The following is a 13160-nucleotide window of genomic DNA, read 5'->3' as shown; positions in this document are numbered from 1 at the left end:
TCTCATGTTTTTTTGTGTTTTCTGAAATATTAGGTTATATCAATTTTTAACGTAATACTGTATGAATAAAACTATATTTAAAGTGGTTTAGTTTAAACAGTATTTTTATTCAATACTCCACAATTCAACACCTACATATAACACGTATGGGATGAGAAAACAAGCTTACAGCTTATATTACTTACTTTTCTGATTGATACAATATCTATGCCACGTGGTCTAACAATGTTTCGTTTCTGTCCAGAATTCCAGGGTGATGATCGACTGCGGTAAAGTTTCAGTTGCTGGAGGACTATTCATTTACTGTGTAATTCTAATGGGTTTACACTTAAAGATAGGTATGATATTTACCTAAGTGGCTATTTTTGTCTCAACCACCTCACGCGATTAAAGTGTCTTTCATACCAAAGTACAACAGCTGAATATGAAAAAAATGCTTAGTGAAAGTGTGTAAAATATTTAATCAATTCTAGATACTATATGATGAAAAATCACTTTTACTATTTAAAGGAAATAAATTTCACTTTTTAATGTGACAAATTAGGTATGAAATAGAAACCGTTTTTGTCATAGCAATACCTATTATCTACACAGAGCCATCTTATCCGAGAGACAGTAGTCACGTGACATCGTCTGCACCATACTCCCGACAACTCATCGTTCTTTCGCACTCAAGGAGTGGTTCGTCCTTGACCGGTGACGTCATACAACAGGATGTCCAATCGTTTTACGTGTTTGAGCCACTCCACGCGCTGGAGAGTATGCTGAGTAACAATATGACATCAATGCAACTACTTAATGGGGACACCGTGTAAGTTGATGATGATACTACGTCACTGTGTTTAATATATTCCTGAACAGAGAGACAGAGAGAGAGAGAGAGAGAGAGAGAGAGAGAGAGAGAGAGAGAGAGAGAGAGAGAGAGAGAGAGAGAGAGAGAGAGAGAGAGAGAGACATCAACAGAGAGAGACAGAGAGAAGATATAGAGAGACATATAGAGAGAGAGAGAGACAGAGACACAGACAGACACAGAGACAGAGAGAGAGATAGAGAAAGAAAGAGACACAGACAGACAAAGAGACAGAGAGAGACAGAGAGAGAGAGAGAGAGAGAGAGAGAGAGAGAGAGAGAGAGAGAGAGAGAGAGAGAGAGAGAGAGAGAGAGAGAGAGAGAGAGAGAGAGAGAGAGAGAGAGAGAGAGAGAGAGAGAGAGAGAGAGAGAGAGAGAGAGAGAGACAGAGAGAGAGAGAGAGAGAGAGAGAGAGAGAGACAGAGAGAGAGAGAGACAAAGAGACAGAGAGAGACAGAGAGACAGAGAGAGAGAGAGAGACAGAGAGACAGAGAGACAGAGAGAGACAGAGAGAGAGAGACACACACACACACACACACAGAGAGAGACAGAGAGAGACAGATATATAAATATATGTATATCAGTACTGGTAATGAAATTTAAAATAAATTTAGTTTAACCGACATAGGCGACATTATATATATATATATAAGATTGTATAAATTCAATGGCATCTTTTGATACATATTTAGAATTAGATGATATAGAGCCAAAATAATGAGTAATCTGCACCATGCAGCATTTTCGTCCTTTTAGGATTCATCAATTACTAAGGACCGAAACTTGTGAAACATAAAAGGCGATTCAAAAACGAAAATCAGAATTGGCAAAACAAAAAAAAAATTGTTTATGATTTGGATTGTGCTTTTGATGGGGTCATATTTCTTGTTTAAATAACTATTTGGCTCTTCTGTATCTCATTCTAAATTACTACAATCTTCGGTGTCTCTCGTGCCCCTAGCTTGCATGTCTATGGTACAATCTTCGGTGACTCTCGTGCCCCTCCCTAGCTTGTATGTCTATTGTACAATCTTCGGTGTCTCTCGTGCCCCTAGCTTGCATGTCTATTGTACAATCTTCGGTGACTCTCGTGTCCCTCCCTAGCTTGTATGTCTATTGTACAATCTTCGGTGTCTCTCGTGTCCCTCCCTAGCTTGTATGTCTATTGTACAACCTTCGGTGTCTCTCGTGTCCCTCCCTTGCTTGTATGTCTATTGTATAATCTTCGGTGTCTCTCGTGCCCTAGCTTGTATGTCTATTGTACAATCTTCGGTGACTCTCGTGCCCCTATGTTGTATGTCTATTGTACAACCTTCGGTGTCTCTCGTGCCCCTATGTTGTATGTCTATTGTACAACCTTCGGTGTTTCTCGTGCCCCTATGTTGTATGTCTATTGTACAATCTTTGGTGTCTCTCGTGCCCCTCTCTAGCTTGTATGTCTATTGTACAATCTTCGGTGTCTCTTGTGTCCCTCCCTTGCTTGTATGTCTATTGTATAATCTTCGGTGTCTCTCGTGCCCCTAACTTGTATGTCATTTACAAATCGTCGGTTAGGGTTAAGGTTATAGTTATATCCACGTTTAAGCATTTTATCGCTTTTATAAAGATGCGATATCAATATCATTCTGTTTATTTCAATGTTGTGGATTTTCTGTAAGTCCAGGATTTGTCCCAATTTTCATAAAAATGTCGATATCGCGAATCAGATCGTGGACTTGAAGATTTAGTAGATTTTTTTCTCATTTGTCTGACTTTAATCTTTAGATTTGACATAAATAAGGCGTACAATCACATCCCCATCGATCCACATGTCTATACAGTACAGAACACATTTTGTTTATTGAACGGTGAGTAAACAGATGTTGGTAGGTAATCGTTGTATCAAACATGACTACCTAATCTCAATGTGTTGTTAGTTTATCGTACCATCAATGAAGAGGCGGGTCCGTCCAAATCTACTGATATGAAATATCTTTTATCTTAAGACAGTGAAATCAAATCATTTACCCCTTATCAACAAAATAAATGACCTTTCAAGAAAATATCCTTGATATTTAACTTTTTATGTGTGTTTTGTTTGTTTTTTATTAGTAAAACTACAGTACGTGTATCTCACTGACGCGAAATCTTCGGACTTTCGGACTTCTTTTTAAATAATGTAAACTTTCTTAATTTGGTGCAATCAAATTTGAAAGCAATATCGTTTAAGGAAAATGAGTGCAATGATGACAGAGCGCACCCACAATTTTTACCGTATAAACAGAAATAGCACTGGCCGAATTAGTAGTAATTTCTAGGTTTACAGTATTTTGGGTGAAATCAAATATTTGAATTTAAAGATGTAATTCACATGTATGTCTATTGGAGCACGTTTTTGTCTTTTTTTCTTTTCCATGCAGGAAGATTACCCATGATACGTTTATTGCAAGGTCTTTAGCTGTCCTTGAAGCCTATATGACATGTAACTTCCGGTCTCTGGACTACAGAACTCTCACCGACGGTTTACAGTGGATGAGTCATAAACATGCGTCATTTTTAACCTGTGTAGACAAAGAATCAAACAATAAAATCCCGAGAGAACAAGCTGCTGCCAAATGTCTGAGAATTCTCGAATTGGCGTGCCAAACGTCGCGTTTCATCGTGATTAAAACAGTGAGAATAACTATGGCGGACCTCAGTGGTCTGATGGAGACGTATCCTAGCTTACATGTACTACACCTGGTACGGGACCCGAGAGCAGTGTTGTACTCAAAAAGTAAGCGTTTCTTGAAATATGGTGTTCATGTTGGTGACTGAAACTGATGATGAGAGTGTAGTCATCGTAATAGGTGGTCGTGTGTATCAGTGGTAACACATCATTCTTTAACATTAGCGTTCGGGGTTCGATTCCCCCAAATAACAAGAATGTTAACATTGACAAATATTTCAGTATCTAGATGTCACGTTTTTTCTGGAATGTGAAAATGACATTTTACAATTATGTATAATAATTTGATTTCATTTAAGAAATCGTGTTATAAGCATGTAACTTACGTCTATCAGGATTTAGACTTTCTTTACATTCAAATTTTATTGAAAATATCTGTGTTAGTAATATTGATGGCGAAAACTTTAATAATAACAAATTTAATTTAAAAGAAAAAGAATGTTTGTTTTTACTAAGTAAATCAAATCGCTGTATGTCTTTAATTTGGTCTTGTTTAAAGTATTAAAACTGTTGAAGGTTTACATTAACACACATATGTAAAGTATTTGTTCAAACGTTTGGTATTTGTCGTATAGTTATTGGTTTATTTACAATTTTTAGGTAAATTTGGAGTGAACCTAAACGAAAACACACATTCTATTGCAAAATTTGAGTGTGAATCAACAACACGGGACATTGATACAGCCGAGAGATTTAGAACAAAGTTCCATAATAGAATGAACTCTTTATACTACGAGACTCTAGCTGCGCGACCCCTGGAAACTTCCGAGAGGTTGTATAAAATTTACGGACTAAGTTATACGGAACGAATTCGTTACCATATCGATTCTATCACAAGAGCTGGACGGAAAACTGGATGTTCAGTGTTCAATGGATTGTGTTTGGAAAGCAGAAATTCTTCTGGTAATATCTACACATGGAAAAGGCAACTCAGTAGGAGGATTGTTAATATTATCGATATAAATTGTAAAGGTTTGTATAATAAAACGAACCATTTCTATAAGAGCATGACACTTAAGAGAAACTAATAACTTCGTAATGGTTAGACCTCGTTTATATTTCTGGAAATAATAAACCCGCTCATTTTATATATTAAAAGTGGAATAATATTGTTATGTTGCGTTGTAGACTGGTGTTTTGTTTGGGAAGCACTGCAACACATGTCTTTTTCATGGTTTTATTTCAATCTCACGTTTTATTCATACACACGAAAGAGTTCCCACTAAAAATTGAGTTACTACACCGTTGAGCATAACATCATCTGTCATCACCATAACATAACATAACAACAGAAGACCGGACGTTCCGGAAGGGTAACCGTTTTATGTTTCATCGACGACTCCAGCCCTGTAACCTTGGTCAGTCAAAGTAAATAATGTAATGTTCTCAAAGGAGAACAAGGTATACAACAACGGACCCATCAGGTATACAAGACCGCTCTTATTACCGTATATATAATACAACACTCGGCATACATATTGATTAAGGGGAGGTAACTAGTATTCGATTCTTTGTCGCAATTGGTGTCCGCAATATATCTGTCTTTGAAACAAACTGAAAAATGTATTTACTAAAAATTGAGTTACTCCCCTTTTTGACCGTGACTAACATCATTACTCATCGGCTTCCTATAACAATACAAATGACGCTTTGGCAGAAAATTCACTCTTAGGATTGGGATTATAATTGTATTGACATGTTCATGTTGTCTTGTTTTTGTTTTTTGTTTTTTGTTTTTTTTGTTTTTTTTTTTTTTTTTTTTTTGGGGGGGGGGGCATTGCGAACGATTGGCTGTTTACAAAGTAATTGACGTTCTCGCGACAGATAGAATTAAAAGCAATCAATCAAGAATGTAGAAGTTTAAATGGTATTGTGAATATACAGATTCGACATGGAACATGGTTGTTAGTGGGGCGGTTCTCGCCACTCCCTATCCACGCCGAATCTGTATTTCAAAATAAAGTCTGATATCTTTTCCAATGCTTTATGTACGTGTACAATTTGTGTATGTGTGGTGAGTGACAGCCCTCACATATATTGTAATTTTTTGTTGACATACAATTTTTTAAAAAAAAGTAAGAAAGTATTGAAATCATTATTTATATACAGTCACACGACTGTATTTTTTTTCGAGAAAAGTAAGTTACGTTTTTAAAGTTTTAATTTTCATGTTTCTCCAAAATCTTTGTCAGTCATTTGATATTACACAATATCTATTCACATGTTTGTTGCCTGTATCATTCTTATTCATTCGAGCTCTTTTACTTTCGTCAGTAGAAATTGTAAAACAGACACAAAAGTGAATCTTGGCATGACATTTTGTTTAATGTAATTTTTGTTGTGGACTATTTCTTTATATCTTTATGTATCAAACACAAATAATTTTACATACATTTTTTCATTATTTTTCACACGACTGTAATTTTTTTCGACGGTTTTAATTTTCATGTTTCTCCAAAATCTTGATACCTAAGACTTGTAATTGACTATTTCTTTATATCTTTATGTATCTCTAAATATCTATCGATATGTGCCATGCATTTGTGTCCTTGATGCATGTTTAAGGTTTGCAATAAGCGTTGATTATTTTTATGGTTCAAATTTTTGCGGTTGTAATAAAAAAAATGACGCTAACGGGCTGTATTTCTTGAGAAAATGATATAGTTTCGCGATTTTTTTCGCGAGTTTTGAAAATAGCAACATTCGCAGTAACTATTTAAAGACTATAACAAATAGTTAATCGAGTAACAATACAGTTACCATGTGATTAACTAGTGTTAAAAGGCAGGTAAAAAATGAGAAAGTGACGGAGAATTTGGTATAGCTAATGTCTACTGAACAGAATGAATTGTAAAAAATTGTGAGGTCAATGGATATTTCTAATCAAACGAAAGGAAGGACGGAAAAAGGAACTAAAAAGATTACGTATAAAAAATTGTAAAATGTATTGTTAGTACATATGTTTGTTAATCTGTAGGTAAAATTGTATACTATTAACACATGTACTGAACAACACTTACTGATTCAAATTAAGAACATGACAGTTTTTGGTACGGTGAAATTTTCAGCACAAAAAGTGACATAAAAATCATCACAACACTTACACTGATGACTGCGGTGTAAGAAGGACACGTTGTCAATATATTTCATGCCTGTCCATGCTATTTTCTTAGGACTAAATTTTTGTGTGTGAGTGTTTTTTTCAATAAACATACATATTTCGCAGAGACTTGATTTCGTGGATAAACAATCAAATTAACTTTTACTAACTTTAAATGTTAGTGGACATAGGAGTTTGTGGATGAAGGAAACCAACAGAATTATCAACTTAAAATTTAACTATTATCAAATAGATTTTACCCAAGGTGTGTGTAGTTGACCGGGTTTCTTGTTAGGTCTCGTGTAATATAAAGCATAGTTAATTATCAGTATATCTGGCTAATTAATATAACAACAGCATGAGTATTTAAACAACATCGATGTGATATACCAGTCGGTATTTCTGTTCTCTATTTTGAATACAAGAAAAATAGTAAGAGTTATCTGCCTTTGACCACGATATGCACAGGTTCGTCGCGCTCCGTACCACCCGAGTTTTAGTGTAAATGACTGCTTGACAATAAATACCTTTCGCTTTTATCAAATGAAAATGAAAAATGTATATAATTGCATAGTGTTTGTCTATCTTTTCGCACGTATAAATATTGCATATATCTTTATATATAAAAACAAATACACTGCAATAATATATGTTTCCATTTTCATTTGATAAAAGCGAAGGTATATATTGTCAGGTAGTCACTAATATATCGACATCGAAAAGGAACATTCCTCCAAAGTTAATTACAAAATGAGTTTGATTTTTTTTTTCTAATTTTAATTAATTAATTTTTTTGGAAATGTTATCATTGGGTGTAAGTGACTAAAACAACAATACAATTACCATGTTATTATTGTTTTTATTATCAATCGTGCATTTCATTTCCTTTCGGAATATTGTCATTTAATTATGTACATAAGTTTTATGTTACAGTTATATACGTCGATTAATTGCTTTTTATTATTATTTAATATTGTTTGCTTGTGCTGTTGATTTTTTTCTGAAAATTTTTTTCTGCAGTTTAGAAATTTTGTGACAAGAGTTTTACTGGCAATGTGTTGACTCCTTTAAGGCAAGTTTAGGTATTATCCTAATTTAACCTGCATAGTCATTACATTCTTGTCGAAAAGTAAGTAAGCTAAAATGTCTGCGCCATTTTAATATTTCCTTTTTATTGTTTCCTTCCTTCCTTCCTTCCTTCCTTCCTTCCGTCCGTCCGTCGAGCCGTCCGTGTGTAGACCAACTTTGTTCGGCTATGCATTCGCTCAGTTTATAACGGAACTTTTTTTTTAAATATGAGAATTGCAAGTACAACATGGACATTGGCCCTGTGAAATGGCTTTGCAGCCTTTTTATAGAGTTATTCCCCTTTTATATCAATAATGAACTCAATTTTATCCTGCTCCAACCATGCATTTTGAGTAAAAAAGTTTTTCCAAGCATCCCATTGACTTGACATTTGGTTTACACCATAATACAAGTTTTTATTGCTTAATCTTCACCCATTTTTTGTTTGTTTTTGTTTTGTTTGATTTTTTTTATCCGGCGTTTAGTTCTTGTGTTTAAACCTACTGAGTGTGTTGTCATATAGTCGATTAAGTATGCTGATTTTTTTTAAATAGATCCTGTTATGAGATGTTGTTTACCAGGAAGTAATAAAACAAATGATTCGTAATTTTATAATATTTGCCATGGTTTTAGATTTAACTTTTAGCATATTTTCCAGCGTTAGAATATGCATTTAGCCATATTTTTTCCCAAACGACCAATTTACTTATAATCTAGACCATACCTTCGTTGAATATTTAACATATGATTCGGTCGTTTTCCTTATTTGACTAAAAATGAATTTTGCTAAATTTTCGGGTTTTTTTGACTTGCTGTTTTTTCAGCTTTAAGGTCTGTTTGGTTTATTTTCATATAACTGATAATGAATTCTGATTTCTATTTCATATATACTCTCATTATATATAAACTCGTGAATTACAGGACATGAAATAGCTATGATGAAACTACGTACTCACAATAAGTAGTATCTACAGTACGGCGGGGGTTCATATATTTAGTTTATGATTTCGATTAAATGAAACTTTCTAATAATATTCCATACCAAGGTGTTCTCGTCACAGAATTTAGCGTCTTTTTTATTGGGGATTGTGTAGAAAAGGCAAGAATGTTGAATTATTTGTTCAATTCTTTTAAAATTTTCTACGGTCGTACAAGAAACAAACAGATCTGATATACATCACGGAGTTTTCATATGACCCCGTATCTTCTGATGTATGCCCTTGGTTATGTGGGAAATCTCCTCAACCGATTTATTTCAAAATAGCCATGACATGAAGTTGTACTTTCCTAAACTGCAGTTTTGTTCCGTCGTATTTATAAGAGTTATTGCCCCTTGTTTTTTTCAATAATGTTATTCTTGTCAGGAGATCTGCTCTCACTGTTTTCGACTGATTTCTATTAAACTTAGTAGGCGAACATGCCATGATAAGTAGGGATAACACTCTCGCCTTTCATTTAGCAGTTCTGGGTTCGATTCCCGGAATGAACATGAAAAGGCAAGGAGTTTCCAGCCCGGTCACGTGGGCTTTCCATGGGTTCCCCGAGTTCTATCTAAAATAAGACCTCTCGCCCGCCCCTATCCGGACTAACAAGATCGATTAATATAAGTTTGAAATAGCTTGTTTAGCAATTGTTGTAAAATAAATAAAGTTTAATTGATTAGAAAAAGGTTCAACATATCATTTATACTTTATATTTAATGTTGATTTTTTAAAATTAACATATTATCTACATTAAGAGCTTGTCCTGTAGTGTTACTCATGATATGATCAAATAAAACACACGAAAAAAATTAGTTGGAAAATATGGCGAGTTGAGTGAAGTACCACAGCGGAACGTTAAATAAAGACTCTCAACAACAGGTAAAATTCATGTGCTTTTATTGTGTCCCCGTATACTGGTAAATTATGTACAGTTTTATAATATATATATATATATCTGATATATTTGTTACATTCTCTATTTATATTGTCTACCGATATGTAAACAATATATACTGGCGAACGATATGACTACTTAGGTATAACTGTACGATAGGTGGCGCGACAATAGACTTTGTGGGACCGGAAATATATCACACCATCATGTCTGTGTTGTTTACATAGACAACACAACTGCATATACATAAAAAAAACCATTGATATATGAAATGGTATATTTCGTCATATAATTATGTATATTTTGATACAAAACCTCTTTTTTCTATACATGTTATCATAATCCTAGTTCACAAACATTTGTAACAAGAAATACATTTCTCCATGACAGGTGTCAATCATTGTCAAGGTCTGTGTCAGTTGAAAGACACAACCCGTTAATTTTCACAATTTCTTAGCTTGTATTCAACATTGAACAAAGATTGAATACCAATACTTATAATTTCAATACACAAAATGTAAATAGGTTTGAGCATCCACTTCCTTAAAACGACATTTCCGCCTCTTTTATCTTCTGTTGGTATACTAAAATGGATATATCTTTCATCCTTCTTGTTAAGGTTTATGCAGTGCGATGGGTGACGTTTTGTCATCAGCACGTTCATTTTGACGCGAGGTTATATATAAAATTCGGATTCAAAAACAAAACGAATTCCGATCGACTGACCGTAAACTAAAATAACTTTGAGTATTGTTTTTGAGTAAAGCAGATCATAGTTTTCCTTTCATACCAATTAAAATAACAAAATAACGAAAGGAAGACAACTTCATCAAAACAGTTCTATGATACAGGCAGAACAGGTTTGTTTGTTCTGTACAGTTGTTAATTTTCGCGAGGGTATTAATTTCGCAACGCAAAAGTTAACATCGCATTAAAACTTTTACATCATGGTCGTTAGGTCTTGGTTTCAATCTGGTGAATGAAGTGTCGTTGATTCAAAACCAAAATGATAACAGATATGTTTAAAAGGTTCATTTATAAGTTAATGGTGGAACTTAATAATAATTAAAAAAAAAAACGCGAAAAAAAATGTCAACCTTTTTCAAAGTTAAAAATCGATACACCACCGAAATTTACGAATACCATTGAAAATAATTAAGTTTTGCATTAATTTAAAAATGATCACCGTAACGACAGAAAAAAGTGAAATTAATGTCGACTTAAACACGGTAAATGGGATTTGTTTTGTGATTTTACCGAAATCTTGATACAAATGCAATGTGCTTTTCGCAGAAGTCAGCCAATTGACAATTAAGGACATAAATAGACAAGACTTATGTTTAATCTTCTTAAATAAGGTCTTTTGTCAATGAAATTGGTTTAAGTTGAAATAAACATTTGTTTCCTTTATAAATTTCATTTTCCCTTGATCTTTTTTCAGGTTTTATTACATTCTAGAAGATAGCGAAAACTCGAACCTATCAAAAAATAACAACCTTCACAGTAATTCCGTTTGCTAATACAGAGTTATCTGCTCTTGTGAGCAGGTATTGATTGTTACGTCATTGATTGTGGTAAAAACGTCATAAATTGGTGTACTCTTCTCACTTATGACGTAACAATTCATATTTTTTTTACAAGAGCAGATAACTCTGCATAACGAAAAAAAAACCAAAACAATATGATATTAAAAGATTCGTGGTATAGCTGTATCATAAATTTGTGATCGTGTAACGTTCTATCTCAATATTACAAAAAGTAAAAACTTGATTTTCACAACCGACTAAATGTAAGACCTAAACATACTTGACATGGAATATTGAAATACATTTTTTGTACTCAAAGGAACAGATCTTTTAAATACAAGAATGAAAGACAAATTAAATAAATGGAGACAATTTTTATCTGTATTCAGCATAAAATACCCTTCAAAATCCATACTGCTCACAACTACAAACATTTAAATTCCTTCCTATATATTTAAGGCTTCCAGTTACTAAGATATACACACTTAAAGATTTCTTTGAACATTTAACACAAATTTCTACATCAAATATATTTAGGTACTTCAACACATTGTGAGATAAATTGTATCCAGGGCGAACTTTCACTTTGTCAAATACATGATTAAGTGGAACAAATACGATTGCCAAACATTTTCTTCTGATATTTCATCAAATGTAAACTGATATTCCATTAAATGTCCATATTGAAGCAAAATTTGAATAAAAATATCGCAATCTGAAACAGTAATATCGTTATGGAAACTGAGGTGTTTATATTTTAAACGGAAGTGACGTGATAATATTTAAACGGAACGGTTGATTTTGAAACGGAAGTGTCAATGTTGAAACAGAAATTCACATGAATGTCACAAGTGCTTTTCTACGCGTTATAAATAAGTGAAATGCTTACAAAACTAGATTGTTCCTCCAGTGATAAATATTAGTACCCCAAAAACCACGTTTTGGCATCAGTATTCTAAAACAAACAAATTCACTGTCGCACACGATTTAAAAGTTAGAATTACTGGCCCCAGTCCATTACAGTAAATTCACAACATCTTTGTCTGCTATTTTTACTTCATTATCCCAATACATACATGAAGAATAAAACGTTTTTTTATGAGAGGATAAAATTATTTCAATTAACTTGACGATGTTTGTAGCGTAAATCCTAAAAAAATCAGAGCATAACAGGTAATTTTTTTTTTTTTCCGTTAAAAAGAAGCTAAGGTGGTTTGATGACAATATCAAAACATACTATTACATGTGCATGGTGATATTTATAAATAAACAAATTCTAGATAAACATTTAGAGGTGTTCTCTCTAGTACCACTGGACACAATCTTACACATTCGCTCCACATCATCTGGTTCTTCGCTAGCACTTCTCTGTGAGGATTTTCTTGAAAGCTTTCCTAAATTCAGGGTTAAATATGGTGTAGATGACTGGGTTGAGAAAACTGTTTATATAACCCAGCCAGACAAAAGAACTAAACAGGAAGTTATCTATATTACACATAGGGCTACTAAAGAGTTCATAACGGATGCATATCGCATTAATGATGTTTATTGTGAAGAAGGGAACCCAGCAAAATAGGAAAACACCTACAACGAGAAAAAAGTGATTAAGATATAATTTAGTCAAAGCAGAATAAACGTATTTTTATTGGTTAAAGAATTCTGATCGACTACAAAACGAGAAAATGTTAGAATACAGACGAAAAAAAAAAGATATGTTGCAGAAAAAAAGTGACGTCATTCTTTGATACGTCACTTATGTTTTGTTTTTATTTGGAGTAATCGCATGCAAAATCAGACTTTTTTTAATGAACGCTAACATACATATAAACAAATAATACTGGTTTATCTGTTCAAGAATGTTCTCAGTGAAGGTTAATTTTCTTTGAATCAAAAACAAATTTTTTCGCTTTGAATTTGTAACCAATAGATCGGTTCAGGAGATGCTAACATTTGGATGTAATTGAAAGGAAGCAACCGACGTATTGATAATACTTACCTAATATATATATATTACTTACCTAACACAATATAT

General features: G+C 33.4%; 2 protein-coding genes across 2 annotated transcripts in view; one reads left to right on the top strand and one right to left on the bottom strand.

Annotated features, from left to right (window-relative positions):
- Positions 1-256: 256 nt before the first annotated feature.
- Positions 257-4584, top strand: LOC132565048 (carbohydrate sulfotransferase 1-like). Its single transcript, XM_060229654.1, has 4 exons — positions 257-338; positions 595-811; positions 3249-3604; positions 4157-4584. The coding sequence occupies exons 1-4, from the start codon at positions 257-259 to the stop codon at positions 4582-4584; spliced, it is 1083 nt and encodes a 360-aa protein (XP_060085637.1).
- A 7901-nt stretch (positions 4585-12485) lies between these two features.
- LOC132565031 (D(2) dopamine receptor A-like) overlaps positions 12486-13160 on the bottom strand; it is a 51995-nt gene continuing 51320 nt past the window's right edge. Inside the window, exon 4 of the mRNA XM_060229637.1 lies at positions 12486-12712. Within this exon, the coding sequence (XP_060085620.1) occupies positions 12486-12712 (227 nt within the window). The remainder of the gene's footprint in view (positions 12713-13160) is intronic.

This window comes from Ylistrum balloti, unplaced genomic scaffold (genome assembly GCF_031769215.1).
Source record: "Ylistrum balloti isolate Yb309-2 unplaced genomic scaffold, AGI_CSIRO_Ybal_v1 Utg369688, whole genome shotgun sequence".
In the NCBI taxonomy this organism is placed as follows: domain Eukaryota; kingdom Metazoa; phylum Mollusca; class Bivalvia; order Pectinida; family Pectinidae; genus Ylistrum; species Ylistrum balloti.
The sequence above is the reverse complement of the archived record's forward strand: the minus strand, read 5'-3'. Positions and strand labels throughout refer to the sequence as shown.